At 38.6% G+C, this 16,028-nt stretch overlaps 1 protein-coding gene across 2 annotated transcripts in view; it reads left to right on the forward strand.

Moving 5' to 3' along the window:
* The window catches only part of LOC102788275 (thyrotropin-releasing hormone-degrading ectoenzyme-like), a 267,187-nt gene that overhangs the window by 176,307 nt on the left and 74,852 nt on the right, over nucleotides 1–16,028 (forward strand). For both annotated transcript variants that reach the window (XM_006781006.2, XM_087830568.1), the window contains exon 6: nucleotides 6,312–6,425. In XM_006781006.2, coding sequence (XP_006781069.2) covers nucleotides 6,312–6,425 — 114 coding nt within the window. The remainder of the gene's footprint in view (nucleotides 1–6,311; nucleotides 6,426–16,028) is intronic.

Here is a 16,028-nt window from a genome sequence, read left to right on the forward strand (position 1 = left end):
AGAGTGACAATTTAGGGGAAGATTTAAAAAAAATCAGATTTGACTTTATTTAGTCCTTCTCGTAGAAAAACGACACCAAACTGAACAGCAGCGACTAACAATAATAAAGAGGCAATAAATTAAACTTACTCCCTTTAACCGAACCTCTTTGCTTCCTGCACTACAACAGGAAGTTAATTCCTTAACTTAATTAACGATAATGGGACGACTGGACAAGAATTTGTCCCTTCCTGCAACACAACAGCTGGCGCTTGGAGACAAAAATAGGACTACATGAATAAATCTGTTCTGAATTTAAATCTGTTGGCTCCACCCCACTGAAACATAGCCAAACATCACGGAGTCACAGTCATGAACGTGGATGAATTAAACTCACTGCGAAGAAAACAGAAAACTAAACTGCAGAGAGTGACGGCAGTGATGGTACATCGGCAATATACAGTAAGTTGAACTAACATGACAGGACTCGACTCTTTCACTCCCTGTAACAGTTACATTGAACAGTGATAAAGGTACAACTAGATAGACTGAATTAATATCACTGGACTGTGACTGATCCATCTTCACATTAAACAAAAAACTTTACAGCGCTGACACTGATATGACACACACAAGTTGGTGACTTATTGTATTGTTCATGGCAACCGTCTCACCTCCCACCAGCTCCTTCAACACACTGAGTGCCCTAAGGGTCATTCTTCAAAGTGCAGGGTTATAGTACTGGACAGGTGCAGTAGAGTTTAACCCAAACCAGGACTTTTATCTAAACATGCTATAGTCCCCAGTCACACAGGCCTAGAAACAGCTTGGCAAACTCCTAGCAACCACTAATTGCCGGGGAATAATGAGCATTCTCTGACAAGCTGCAACTGGTTGCTAGAGTTGATGACTATCATTGTGAGATTGACACTCACCCCATGGTAGTCACCGGTTGCTAGGAAAAAATGTATATTCTCCAACTGGTTGTTAAGTGGTTGCATGTACCGGCATGATGTTGCTCACTAACTCACTAACTACTAGCCAAGATGTAGAACTGTGAAGAGGAAATCGACAACATTCACCTTCAAAGTCAAAAAAATGCCTTTTGAAAAGTATTGGCTTCAGTAAGGAGGCACAGCTCTTACTCTTAAGGCATTTCTTCGAGTTTTAATACTGCTCTGTGACTGGTTAGTGAGTGCTTGTGGATAAGTCAGTGCCTTCATGCCGTGAATGATCCTTGGCAATCGGTTAGCAATCAAAGCCATCTCAGGGAGTTTTTTGGTGCAGCACCCTCTGTACTCTTTACTATCCTGGGTTATTGACTTGTCTCTGCCTGTGTGACAGAGGCAGCCAGTAAAATAAATGTAATAATAATAATAATAGTAATAATAGTAATAAATAAATGACTGTTCCTTTCAATTTAAATTGATTACAAATTGGAAATTTACTACACATAAATAGTTAATCTATATCTATCTATATATCTATATCTATCTATCTATCTATCTATCTATATATATATATATATATATATATATATATATGAAGTTGTACTCACATCAGGAGGAGTGTGAGGTCGCTGCTTCCTCTCGATACTCACACAGATGCTGGAACGTATATATATATATATATTTATATATATTTATATATATATATATATATATATATATATATATATATATTTAAATGTAGTTAATAAATGTGGTTACGTTCCAGCATCTGTGTGAGTATCGAGAGGAAGCAGCGACCTCACACTCCTCCTGATGTGAGTACAACTTCATCTGGCACTGGTTTTCCATCCTATAAACTGCAGCGGTCCCCGCTGTGACTGTAGCTCCGCCTCAGGAAGTTGAACCAGTGTCTGTTGAGCCAGGCATCGGAAGCAGCCAGCTGAACAGCCTGCCAGCTCCCCACAGGGTGGTCGGTTTGAATCCCTGCCCAGACACAGACACAACCTGCCAGAGAGTGAGAGAAAGGACTTAGTATGCATGTCTGGACACATTCTTCAGCTTCACCATATCTACAGGGTGTGTGTGTGTGTGTGTGTGTGTGTGTGTGTGTGTGTCAATGCAGGTGAAGAGGTGAATTCCTTCCAAACTGTGCAGGCTTACAGAGCTGAGAAGAAGTGTGCTTCAAAAATATAATGTCACAAAGAGTTTCTATTTTCTATTTTGTCCTCATAAAAAATGCAGTAAAAAGGGAAAATCAGTCAAATGCGTATTTGGTCTATCCAACCTCTGGCTTTAATGGCAGCAGTGCTTCTACTTTCACATGTTTACGCAAAGGGACTGAAAGTATCCGTGAGCCACTTTCTCTGCAAAATGATCTCAGAACAAGACACAGCAACTAGAATGAAATATGATTTAATAAATACAATATGCAGGAATTCCAATCGGTTACTCTTAAAAATTGTTTTCCTGAAGCGCACCCGCAGCTCATTAAGATTTCAGACATGCTGTGCAATATATTAAGAAGCATGACGGGGAAGAAAAGAGACTAAAACCAAGTAAAATATTTATTTACAAAAAAAAAAAAAAAACAGGCGCTGACCAAATTACTTTTTACTCACAGCAGATGTACTGACAAGAATGCATAGACTAAGTAACACGGTAAAAGCAGACTCAAGGGCATTACAAAACCTAACCACATAAATATAAAATGAAGCCAGATCAAAAAAATAAAGTAAAAATGTATATAAAAATAACTAAATTCATATCTGAAATTAGTTCTGCTACAGTTAAACTTAGCTTGTATGTTTTACTAGATCCTGAATGTGGTTAATCACACGGGATTTTAAATCTTGTGTGATTGACCACCGCTCACCACCCTGCAGGTGGGTAGTTTTACTACTGCACAACCCACGTGCACCCTGTCCCGACCATTTTTATACATCATGTGCTTTCCCTGCCATGTGGGACATACTGCTAAATATAAATATCTACAAATGTCAACAACACTTTCAAAATTAATTCTATTTTTCAGTAGTAACCACTCAAAGTAAAGCAGCTGTATTTTAAACCAGCTAAGATTAGGTTGCTGTTAACACTATTACAGGAGGGTTCCTGGTTGGCTTCAGCCTTTATTTGTGGACTTGTGGCATGTTCTCCCCATCCTTGTGTTTGTTTGCTCCAGGGGTTCCTGTTATCTCCCCAGCAAGATTTCCTTGTTAGGTTAATTGGATCAGTTAATTCAGCCTTTCCTGAGTCTACCCTGCTCCCTTTAATATGATATAGGAGTAAGGTTTGGCTGTGTTACACCCCCATCCTAAACAAGCACAATAAAATAACAACTAGAAAAGCTTTTCCAATTTGGTCTAAAACATGCATTTTGGTCTTGCTGATCTTCTGTCACAAGTTTTCGATTTCGGTATGCCAAACAAACAAGAAATCTATAAGAAGGGGCTAATTGCTAATCAAACCAGACCAATAACAGCCCCCATCACTACTGACCAGGCTGCTAGTCTAGTAAAGTTAAGGAGGAAATATCAATTCCTATAAATCTGTATGTATTTATAGGCATTTAGGACATTGTACTGGGAGCACAGTCGACACATATAGAACCTCATTTGATTCTAATTACTGAACTGTCACTAACATTAGTGTTGTTTTACATCATTTGAAACTTTTACATGTTTTTAGTACACTTTGAAACTTGAGCCCATGATCTCATAAGGAAATTATTCTCTAAGATAAGAGAGTATGGGAGGCTAGACCTGTGTGCCCATCGACTTCTTCAACTGAAAGGCTTTACGCAGCTGCAGGAGTCGCCCTCTGCAGGCCATTAGAAAGAACGCAGGTTTAAGCCATTTCTGAGCATGTTTGCTTTTCAGACCCAGAAGCTGCATCTGTTCTGTTGTTAGAATCTATGGAAAGAAGCCATAAAATGGCATTTTAACTGCTCTGCGCACTAGTAGACAATACTAAATGAGATAGAAAGCAGCAAAGACTCACGATTAACAACACAGGCAAGAAAAGAACAAAGATGTAAATCATCGACCAGCAAGAGTCACAAAACGCCTGAGTCAGCATTGCAGTGTGCAGATGTTTTTGTCCTTTCAGCCCCAATGATTAACTTGGTTCCAATCCTGCCCTTCATTATATTTAGTCATTTCTGCTTTGAAAATTTTACAAGATGTCTTCAAAAAGAGCTGCAGCATCTCTACCACCTGGTAGCGTTTGATTATCTGCCTCATATGCCGCACTCGACTGAAGTAGGTTTCCTCGCCCCCGCTGCCACATAAAGAGGGCCAGCCTCTGTTTTTTGGTGAAGGCGGATGCTCAATGTTCCTCCTTCACTTCTGAAACAAATAAAAAACCCTGGTCATTAATTTCTGATGCACTGAGCTATCGCTCTGCAGGGTGACAGCATCTGTTGAAAGCTCCAGTAACTAATTGCATGAAAGGCAGTTCTGTTGTTGTTGGTCGGGGGATTAACTTTTGTGCCCTTTTTGATTTATATGGAAAGACTTATAACACCACACTGCATAATTAAGTCTGACTTGTTTCAGCTGCTTGCAGATTTACCCAGAAACACTGAACACACACACACACACATATGCACAGTCTAGGTACTTCTCTGCTTGACCACACAAACTTTGATAAGTTGAAGGACAATTTACTACAGACATGCTGCCAAACGTACAGTCTCACACTCACTGTGCTGATGTATCAAAACTGCAGCGTGTGCTGTTTCTACAGATGGAACTTTAATCAGGGTTTAAAGGAATTTTGAGGTAAACTTTTTTTTCTTTGTGCATCTGAAGATTTAAAGGGAACGCTCAGACTCAGAAACAAAGCTGGTAGAGACGCCTGTTTGTTCCCCACCGTTTTCATTCAAACTGCGTCGCCAGGAAACAGCTTGGATCCAATAAATTACTCCTGTGGCTGCGCGTTTCGCTATCAGCAAAGTTCACTCTATTTTCTTACGTGCTCTGCCTTTATTAGACTTCACTGCTGGTTTACTCTGACGAGACTCCGAGGCAGCTTGAGAAAAGGCTCACAGTCCAATCAGGTGGTAGCATGCCAGCTGAATGAGAGCCAAAGCCTCCCCTTCCTTTGTCACACTTTGGAGCAACGTTGTTGGTTGCCCTATGGTGTTGTTGATGAGTGAACCTGCCTCATCACATCAGCTCAGAGCAGGCAAGGAAGCCAAGTCAGTCCTTCAGGAGGGGCAGGACTTGGAAGGCCGTACTCTCCCTCCTCAGAATTTGTCTGGATTTAATTGGATTTTCTTTCCTATGCACAACAAAAACAGTTTTGTATGTTCTAAAGATGGAATATGAAATTGTATTCATTCTACAGGAGTGGTTGAAGAGCTGGTAATAAACTAATCTTGGACATATTGGACTAAAACCACTATGGAAATTCTGTGACTGTGGCGTCAGCATTAGGTTTTTGATTTTTACATAAATATCTTAACAAATATTGGATAGGTTGAAGATTAATTGTCTGTATCTAAATGTATGATACATATATTTTAGTAACTTTCTGAAACACACAGATTCATACCCACTTCACGGTGTGACTGTGGATTTGTGGCAATTTTCATGCATACAACTCACTGAAAAACAATCTGTTTTTGCATAATTTCAGCAGTTTTGAACTTCACTCTAAAAGTAAAACAACCAGCTTTAAGAGATAAAATGATGGACATTAGTAATAAATTGCTTCATACCACATAAGCAGCAATTTCATGCAAACATGACTAAACTTCCATATTCGAGTAGAGGACATGTGTACATCAAGCTGCAGCATCTGGAACTGAAAAATGAAGCTCATGCAAATGCCAAAAATTGTAATTCTCAATTGGGCAGTCGAGGCTGGCTCCAAAAATAAACATGTTTACATCCAGGTACAAAAAACAGCATTGGTCTATTTAATTGCTTTATCCCTTAATCAAAACTCTACAGAGGGTGAATTTTTATTTAACTAACCCTTTTAAATGATATTGACATAAGCATGGCATTAACTACATCTATTTTAATACGTGGCTCTTTATTTTGAGAGGCTCAAATGCCACTGGACAGTTGATTGAAAGCCGTTTCATGGCCAGGCGAGGCCTATTCTCTCAATAGCTTGTGACAAATTAAGCAAAAAAGATCTGTTTCTGTTTCAAAGTAGCGAGGTGAGGGAGGCTCTAATAAACCTAGAGGGTAACTCTCACATTGCTAAGCTTTAAACACAGTGCTCTGAAAGCTAACGAGTGATGCTTCATCCATTAGTTGTACACAGTTTATGGTTTGAATATAAGAATGGGTTTCATAGAACAGTTTCATAAGAAATAACTCTTTAAGACATGAAAGCATATGAAATGATTTTGTCTCTGTCTTTCAGTGGTTCGGTGATCTGGTGACTCCAGTGTGGTGGGAGGATGTTTGGCTAAAGGAAGGTTTTGCTCATTTCTTCGAGTACATCGGCACTGACTTTCTCTTCCCAAAGTGGAATATGGTGAGTGTAAACCTGACTTTTACTGCATTTAAGAGTAGGTATTAATGTGCCAGCCACACTATACCTTTGTTAGAAAGTTACAAACAGTAAACATTTGTATTTTTCATTAATTTCATCATGACCACTGAAGTCAGAGAAAACTGCTGTTTAATCTGCAGTAATTTGCCAGTATGGCTCTCATCTGGTACCTCCTGGCCTTTCCACAGATGGGTGAGCAACATCAAAGACCATCGCAGGGTACGGGGACAGATCACGCATAGATCACAACAAGCATGACATGCAATGGCGAGCAGCCAGTGTAGGCAGGTGAAAACAAGATCATTAACCTGTCCTCAGTTAGATTTGCCTGTTGGATGGGTGCTTGATCAGGATCACAACCACAGATAAAGCTTAAAAGCACAATGATGCTGCTGCTGGTCAGTGGGAAAACTGAATTTTTTTATTAATCAGTCTGATTAAAGGTTGGCCATTTTTTAGGTTATTTAATAGAAATATGAATTTTGCACTCATAAATATACATAATTTTATGTAATTATAGAATCTAACAAATATGTCTTTGAATTAATCCTTAATTAATAACAAACATAGGAATGTGTGCTTGTTTCTGGACGCCGCCTTGTTGCCCTGCCATCTTGAGGGCGAATGTTGCTGTTAACTGTGTTTTACGTATGGTGCTATAGAGCACATATGTACTATGTCAAACGTGGAGCAGAAGAGAACTTGTAGGTGTTCAAGTGCTATCGGGGCAAATTTTAATTCAGCACCCTGCAACAAAGTGTCTTGATGCATGCACAATCATCCAGGTAAGGAAAACCAAGAAAGCTGATTTTGTTCATCAGCACATAACGTTTTCAGTGGGAGAAACATGTCGACACTCATCCAAGTGACGTCTTCAGTCTCTTGGACCGTTCAGCAAAGAAATTAAAACTTAAAGGGAACAGACATCAAATATCATCCTCAAAACCACAGACATGGATAATTCAGTAAACAGATAAGTTACATACATGAAAAAAGATACTTAATTGAATCAAATAAAATTAACAAAAAAGAATAATAAAAATAAAACAAGTCTTGAAGGTATTGTTAATACAGTAGTGCTGGGGTGGGAGGATCAGTCCAGCATGGATGGGGAATATTTGAATTTGAGCGTAGCAGCTTTCTCATGTTGCATAACATCATTTGTTTTTGTTTTTTACAGTTTGAAATCACTGATAAATAATTTGGTTACATTCACATATTATAAGTATCCAAGTCCAACTATATTAGATATGTTTCAAACACCGTTTCACAAACAGCAGCAGCAGAAAACCTACAGCAGAACAATTCAGCATATCCTCAACAAGTAACTTCAGTACCGCTGCTTAAGAAAGTTACAAGCAACATGTTGAAAACCCCCCAAACATTTCACAAATTGTTCCCAGTTTTCCAAAATTGCAATAGAAATACAGTTCAGAATAGGAATGGTTTTAAAAAAATTTTTTAAAAGATTTTCTGATTCAAATCGATTTTAGTTTTAATAATACAATATTGATTCATTAAATCTACATCTAAATTCATTTAAATATAAATGTATTTTGCCAAAAATGCCAGAATCTCAGGTTAAAGCTCACAAAAGTATTTCAACAACCACCAAAGAGTTAAAATACCAAACGATTAAAAAGCAGGTAAACAGATTCTGCGCAAAGATGTACACACAAAATGCGACCCGTACATGGACACGCCGTTGGTGTTGAAAGCCGATATCTCACAGATTCTGAAGCAGCAGGTTTTGTCACTCTCCAATCAAAATTTCCTGAACCATCAGCAAAAGAAGATCAAAACTATGCTTCACATTTCATAAACATTGTCATGAATTCCCTCTTACTTTGGCTGTTTTACTTCCACTACGATAAAATCACACTCCTTGCACAGCTCTTTCTCTCTCTCAGTGCACTCAGAGACCAGTTTACTGTCAGAAATCTCTGTTTTCTACATTATTCGCTTGCTTATTACGCACCAGCTTACCGTTGTGTACAGCACAGTCGGTCGCTGATTTTTTTTTTTCTTTTTCAAAAATGACCTCCAACAAGAAAGCCTAACTTCTGCTGTTCAATACGGAAACAATCTAAACTTTTACAAATTCTGCCAAATTGCAAAACGCTTAGCTGTTTGTCTAATAAAACCTCCGTAACATTACTCTGCTTCACTTCAGCAGCATCAGGTAATGTTCGTCAACCATGTTTATTCATGGTTTTCTTCCATTTTTGATCTACTGCAGAATATTTTTAAGGCAGTGATCTGCTATAAAAAGCCAGGCCAGGAAAATCTCCTTCATGATTTTCTGTGTTTTATCTTCAGTGACTTTAACACAAAGGTATCTGCTGTTATGCTTACGTCTCTCACAAGTGTCAGCGTTGTTTTTTTATACATAGATAAAAAAAAATATGGATATGTACTGATAAATGATCACAGTTCTAATATTTCTGACTGTCTGAGTCAAAATTGAATTGAACCAAATCTATTGGAGACCTCGTGAATCGGAATTGAATTAGTGACGATGCCCTAGTTAACAGTTCATGTAGCATGATAAAGTGAGACTCTACCTTGTGTTGACCCGACAAAGATCAAATTTTGGATTTCAGGGCTGAGGAATGAACTCCTGATGTTATCTCATGGAAATATTCTCATGATATGGCTTGTTTCACAGTAAACTGTGCAAACAGCCACTCAATATGTACTTTACCACTGATTATATTATATCACTTTCTTCAGCCTAAGATCTTTGATTTTGAACTGCAACATTACAGAGCTGTCTAACATGTTTTCACCTCGTAGCATCACGTGGTACCCTTTGTTACACTGAGTTTTTTTTTTTTCACTGCTGTCTGATGTACCAGCTTTGGCACTACATTTGCGTTTTTCACCTACATTTACCTGCTGGTTGGGTTTAGGAACTAAAAGTATTCAATTGTAAAGTGTAAATGCAGGACCTCACCGCAGAAACCCTGTTGGTTAGAAAACGACAAGTTGGAAGTTACAACAGAGTCTCACTAATGGGATAACCTGGTGCATCAGAGTCCACCAGTAAATAAAACAACACTGAGAAACACCAACAGCTTTGACAAAGCCCAATTTTTGTTATGCTCTGAAAATGGTAACAGGCTGACCTGTCTGAAATATTTTGTTTGTTGTTTTTGTGAAACTGAAACCAGATTTTAACCGGTTTTGCATTTTCAGACTCATGTTAAAGTTTGGGAACAGCATGTGAATCATAATAATCCACTCAGAAGTTCACTTTCAGACTTTCTTAAGAGCTTAACCACCAGGTGTGTCTTCACAAAATGTCACTCTGGAGTGAAAATGAAGTCTCTAAAGACTTGGTGGTAGCAGCGCAGGTTCACTCACTTTTTGACAAACATGAAATAAAGCTCTCTGCTGAGCATGTAGAAGTGCTTTCAGGTATTCTGAGGCTCTGTCTGCTCACTCATGAAATTTAATTTTTTCTCCCCTCTTGTGGTTTTATGAGTCAGGATTTCAGCTCAAGGCCTCAGCCGGTCAGATATGAATTAGATTTTTTTCAGAGTATAGCACAAAAAACAATCTCCAGACACCAAATAGAACATAGGTAGAAGGCAGGACATTTGATTTAAAGACAGAAAAAACATCTCTCAGGGAGGCAAACAGGCTGGATATGAAATCAGACTTCAGACCTGGTTTATCTTTCCATTCAGAGGCTGATCAGCCAGTGGACTCATTTTAACTGGTGCTGGTTGTTCTTTGGCAGAAAATAATTCTCAGTGGAAAGTGTTGACACAGAGGTCTGAGGATTATCCAGAGTAACTGGGACAGTTTTTGTGGACACTTTTAGCACCCCAAACAAAATACTGATCTAGTCTATTGTACTGGAGCGGTGACACAATAGCACTCAAACTGTGTTAGATAACAATACAGGATACATCTACTCTCTAATAATTTGGTTGAAGTTACTATTTTTGAAACATTTCATAAAATTAACTGTCATAACTACTGGATTTAAATACAGATTTTTCAGGTTATGGCCCATTTGCTTTGTACACAGAGTTCAGTGACAGCTGCAGCACATTAATGATGAATGCAGTATCCCAGTAGAATCATTAATACAAAGGATGAAAGGCAACAACATGCCTGTAAAACAAAAACTTAACTGGGTCAATCTGGTGCAAAATCCAAGAACAGTCAGTGTGGAAGTGCAGTTCCTCAAAAGGCCACTTGGAGATGGCCCCCAAAAATGAGTAAATCCCATAAGCACCCATTTAAAACTGACCCCAAGATTTGCAGAGAAAATAAAGAGTCTGCTACAAAAATAAGTTAAAATAAAATTATATGGTAATAAAACAAGACTGCCGTTTGCATCTCTTTGCATCTAACATATAGTGGAAGAGATGAAGACAGCAACTTAGTAAAGAAATATTTGATTTTAAAGTACATTAAAACTGTACTTCAGTACTACTCAAGAAAGTATTCAATATTACTTGTTACTTTTTTTAAGTAATGCAATATGTAACCTAAATGTAATTTCTTACACTACTTGTTACATTACTTTGCATTACCTTATAACATGCCGTGAAATACACTGTCAGATAATTACCAGTAAACAGTATGAACCTAAGGCGACAGTTCCACAAATCCCTTTGCTAATGTGGACACACACACATTAGCACATTTTAGTGTTTGCTTCTTGCAGATAACTGAAGGGTTTTTGTAACACAATGTAACTTTTAATTAACTTTAATGTAATTATTCAATTTAGTAGAGTAATGTATTACACTACTGTGTTACTGAAAAATATAATGTGATTACTAAATGTGTTACTTTGGAATGCACTACACCCAAAAGCACAGTTGGAGGAAGGCTCGATGAGTTCTCGGTCATGTATGGAGGTTATTTTGTGCTTTGGTTTTCTTGGGCCAAAAAAATGTTTGAACATCATTGCACTCGGTAATGTTCCACCGCTGCTGTCCATTTTCCATCCGGTGGTGTTGGCTATTTTTAGGTCAACAGCACTCTAGTCAAGTGGCACTGGTGCGAGGCCTGTGCCAGCACACATCCCCATCCAAATTATAAACCCATTGTACGGGATTTTTGAAGTTTCTAGTTTGAAGTTACCAGAACACAACACCCATTTTTTTATCTTCTAAACTGTTCTCACTTCCTGTCTGTGCCTCTAGAAAGTGCAACTGCACAGTTGGACACATTTCACAGAATGAGAGATGTGGTAGGATGGTAACAAACTAGAAACTGGAAATTCAATATTTCCACAACCATCAGTGCTTCCCACTGAGCTCCCAGTTTGACTTCAGGAGAATCTTTGAAGCAAATAATTGTATCAGCAGATCAGCTGTTAGCTGTTCTATTTATAACAGCCTACCTTGTTTCTCTTCTCTCGGTAAAATCTTTACATAACTTGGAATACATTTGGATATACAGCATGGGTATAAGCACAGAGTTAAAAGCGGCTGTTGAGGAGGAGGAAGTCCTGACTGGGAGGTCTTCTCCTGAACTCTTCCACCTCCCTCCACTCACATCAATCGATACATCCTTCCTTCTTTCTCTAAAACTGTTTCCTTGAAATTTGCCAGATATTCAGCTGTGAGTCTCCTCAGGAGATAAAATCCTTTTTTCTTTTATTCTGCTCAGGTTCGCAAACAAATTGACTCAGAGGATGATTCAACTCAAAACAATATAAAATTAGAAATGAAACCTTCCTCAAATTTGCTCAAAGCCTTGCAGGATACCCCTCCTCACCACCACTCCCACCTTCCTCCCTGAAGGACAAACTCAAGAAAGTTCTCCGAGAAGCAGTGAACGCCGCAGAACTTTAAATTACAGCACATGCACGCTTCCTGCTTTGTTTCTGCCCAAGTATGTTGTGATTTTCTTCCAACAGAGAATGTGCTACACTAAAACACCTTATCTTCTGCACGCACACACAGTCTGTTTCTGAGCGACATGGCATTTTTAAATCCCTGTTACTGCCGTTCTGCACGGCTGGTCGCTTTAATAGAAACAAAGTGTTTCTCCAATAACAAGCACAACAATGATAAAGTGAACCGGTGCTGATAAAATAATTTATTTCTAATGCAGGTTTTTATTTAAAAAAGGCCATTTCCATCAGCTGTGAGTCACAGTGCTGCAGAGCCAGGAGCAAAAACACAGAGAAGGCAAACAAATATAAATATAATGAGGGCAGGAATAGACTGTTTCTGTGTTAGTCAATCAATCACGTACCCAATCAACTGGCACTATGACCACAATATGGAGGAGAGGTTATATATTCGATCTGGCCTGGGCTTGCATAAGAAAATGAACACTAAGTGGTCAAAAATCGTGACACCTGGGTGTCAAGGATCTGCTGTGTGGCAGCCAGGGAGTGGACCCAAATGAAGAAGTTAGGAGACAGGAAGTGGATTCAAAAACTGCCTTAATACTGATAAGCTGCAAGGATACGACAAAGCAGGTAATTAAAATTACAATACAGGAAAACAGAAATACACAGCTACAGTATGAGGGGCAATGTGGCAAAAATCAGATCAGGGTAATAACGATGATAGAAAGACAACAGCACACCCGGCACACTGAACAGTGTTCAGCTGACCTTTGTTAAACAAAGCTAGATAGACCTGACTGTGGTGTCAGTCAGTGGGTGCTTTCAATGTGTAACGCATGTGGAAATAATAAAAAATAAATAATTAAAAGCAGTCCACTCACCTAAACATGGTCAACGAAGCTAAACGGAAACCTTCAAAATGTGGATTTTATGAAACAGTGGGTGACACTGATGGTGACTACAGAGTTTATAATAATAATAATAAAGTAAACAGGACAAAAAAAAAACTCAGATGCAAAATGCCTTAATGGGAAGTCCCTGCTCAGATCTCAGAACCATTTCAGTCCAACCAGCAGGAGGCAGAGAAATATATGAATGGTTTATGGTGTGGGAACAACTCGAGGATCTGGGACACGTTGGTACGGAGACATACAATAGGAAGTTGAAATGTTTGAGAAAGACAGAAAAAGTGTTGTAAATGAAGCAAAAAAGAACCTTTGGCGGAGCTTTGTGTGCCAGCTTGTAACCTTGGTGTGTTTGATTCCGGTCCAGCGTGATCAAAGCTTCTCTCCTAATCACAAGTGCTTAAAAGTTAATGTGTCCTCCCCAGGGATCTGCCAAGTAATTATTTTTAAAGCAGAATTAAACTTGGTTTATACAAGTGTAACAATGGCCTTCTTCTCCAGTACTTTAATGAAAAGCCAAATGAACGAAATCAGACATTTTCTAATAACTCTGACGCCAAAATACCAATACAGCCCGTTAATCTCAGCTAAACACAGCAGTAATGAAGGCACAGCAGGAAAAACTAATCATAATTTTATCCCAGCATGAACCAGAACAGTTCTTATCTGAAAAATGTAATGGCACTTTCTAAATATTTTACTTGTTCTACTTTTTTAATGAAAAGTCCTAATTTGCTGATAAACATGAAACATTGTCTTCTCCTCAAGTCAAGACATTTGAGAGAACTCAAATAAAATGTGCCTTTTTTCTACTCTATTAAAAAAAGGGAAAGCTGCTTTGAAAAAAATAATAATGTTCATTTCTACCTTCTACACAAAGTCCATTCTCATTTATGTCCTTGGAGGTCACACATATTAAACTTCTTTAAGACTTATTGGCATACTATTTGCTTCCCTTATAGCTGAAAAAACTGCTGTGGCAATATTTTGTTTTCTCTCTAACATGCATTTAAAGATCCCCCCCCCGTGTCAGCCTGCAATTCCTCCAATGGCCACTTGAGACAATCTCCAAAAATGAGCCCATGCTTGCCTTCTGGAGTGTTCTTAATGGAATTATCTGACCAATATTGTGTCCTGCTGTGTGGTGCGAACTATCCAAGTGTGTGTTTTTTGAGTCTGTTACTCAGCAAACAGGTTTGCAAGCACTTTATGAAAGCAACTTGGTAACAATGCCCGTACAATGTCAGTGAGCCAGTATCTCTTCTATGCATCACTTCTGCCTCCAACAATTCAAGAGCGCAATAACCACAACACCTAAGTCAGGGTCTCACAGATGGATCGCGGTGTCTCATCCATCTGTTTGTGTATGTTCTGTGGTTATAATTGTAGTAGGTGAACACATGTATTGCTTGATTCTAACTAGTTGGCTGTTTTAGCTTATTGTGTTGTTACCTATTGTTTGTTGTCCTGTTTTATTGTTTGTTTTGATTGTCTCATGCTTTTACTGACTGTGAAGCACTATGGTCAACACTGTTGTTTTAACTTGTGCTATATAAATAAATAAATAAATAAATAAATTTTGAAATGTAGTGTAACACCCAGGAAAAGATTTTATGTGATCCTTCTGAGACTTTGTCTTTACAAGGGGACACTACATTTTGGCTTTTCTGCACTTTAAACGGGAGGTAAACAATAGTCACTTTATTGTGTCGTATGATGACATATGTTTTTATACTTTCTGTTTTTATATGATATTTATTTTTATCCCAAATATCTGCATGAGGTTGGGCCTCAGGAGATTAAAAACAGGTGATGGGTCACTGGTGACATGGTAGATGATGAGAGGTTAAGCAGTTAAAATGATCTCTTACAGCACTGGTACTCATAGCATAAACACATTTCTTTGCCTTTTTTTATCGCTGACAGCAGAACATCTGTTTATCTGCTCTGCATACAGAGAGCAGGTCAGAGATGAACGTTGACTTCATGTTGAAGAGAACAGAGAAATATCAATATTCATATTCAGCCTCTTCGCTCATCTTTCATGGACATATTTAAAGGAGGAGAAAAGACTGTGTTTGCATTCACTTTAATAGCACATGTTTGCTTACAGCACGGAACCAGCTGGGAAATCAACAAGGTACTAAATGATTAAAGCTCGGGGCAGGTTGTTTGTCACATTAAGCATATTTGTAGTTATTTCTCAATATGATGTTTATGAGGATGTCCAAAGACATCATGCAGATAGTAGAGTTGAGTTAACCGGTGATTCTAAATTGACTGTAGGTGTGAATGTTAGTGTGAATAGTGGTTTGTCTCTCTGTGTTAGACCTGCAACAGACCGGTGACCTGCCCGGGCTGTACCCTACCTCTCGCGCTATGGTAGCTGGGATATGCTCCAGCACCCCCACGATTTGAATTGAATTATCTGGATGGATGGAGTTTAGGACTCTACTGACTTGCACACATCTCTTGCATAACGTCTCACCAAAGTAATACACAAAGCTTCAGCACTCTATGCTCGAGGCAGGATGGACAGATGAGCAGTCTTATAACTGAAGCAGCCCTGGTTCTCAGCCATGAATGATTCTGATGTGAGACAGCATTAGACTTTCTGAAAAGTGAAACTTTGAACTGAATAATTGTTTGTTTAAATTCCACCTTCCGCCTACACAGTCCCCAGAAGAAAAAGTCACTATGATCTCAATATCTCTCACTCCAAACATGTTTAATATCACAGTTCTGCCTTTGTTGTCACTGTTTTGATGGAAATGAATGTGGTTGGCAGCTTCTTGGCAACATAGTTACACACAGCAAAAATCTTGTGTGACTGAATTATCATGTTGGCTGACA

This window comes from Neolamprologus brichardi, chromosome 17 (assembly GCF_056152115.1).
Source record: "Neolamprologus brichardi isolate AB-2024 chromosome 17, ASM5615211v1, whole genome shotgun sequence".
NCBI lineage: Eukaryota > Metazoa > Chordata > Actinopteri > Cichliformes > Cichlidae > Neolamprologus > Neolamprologus brichardi.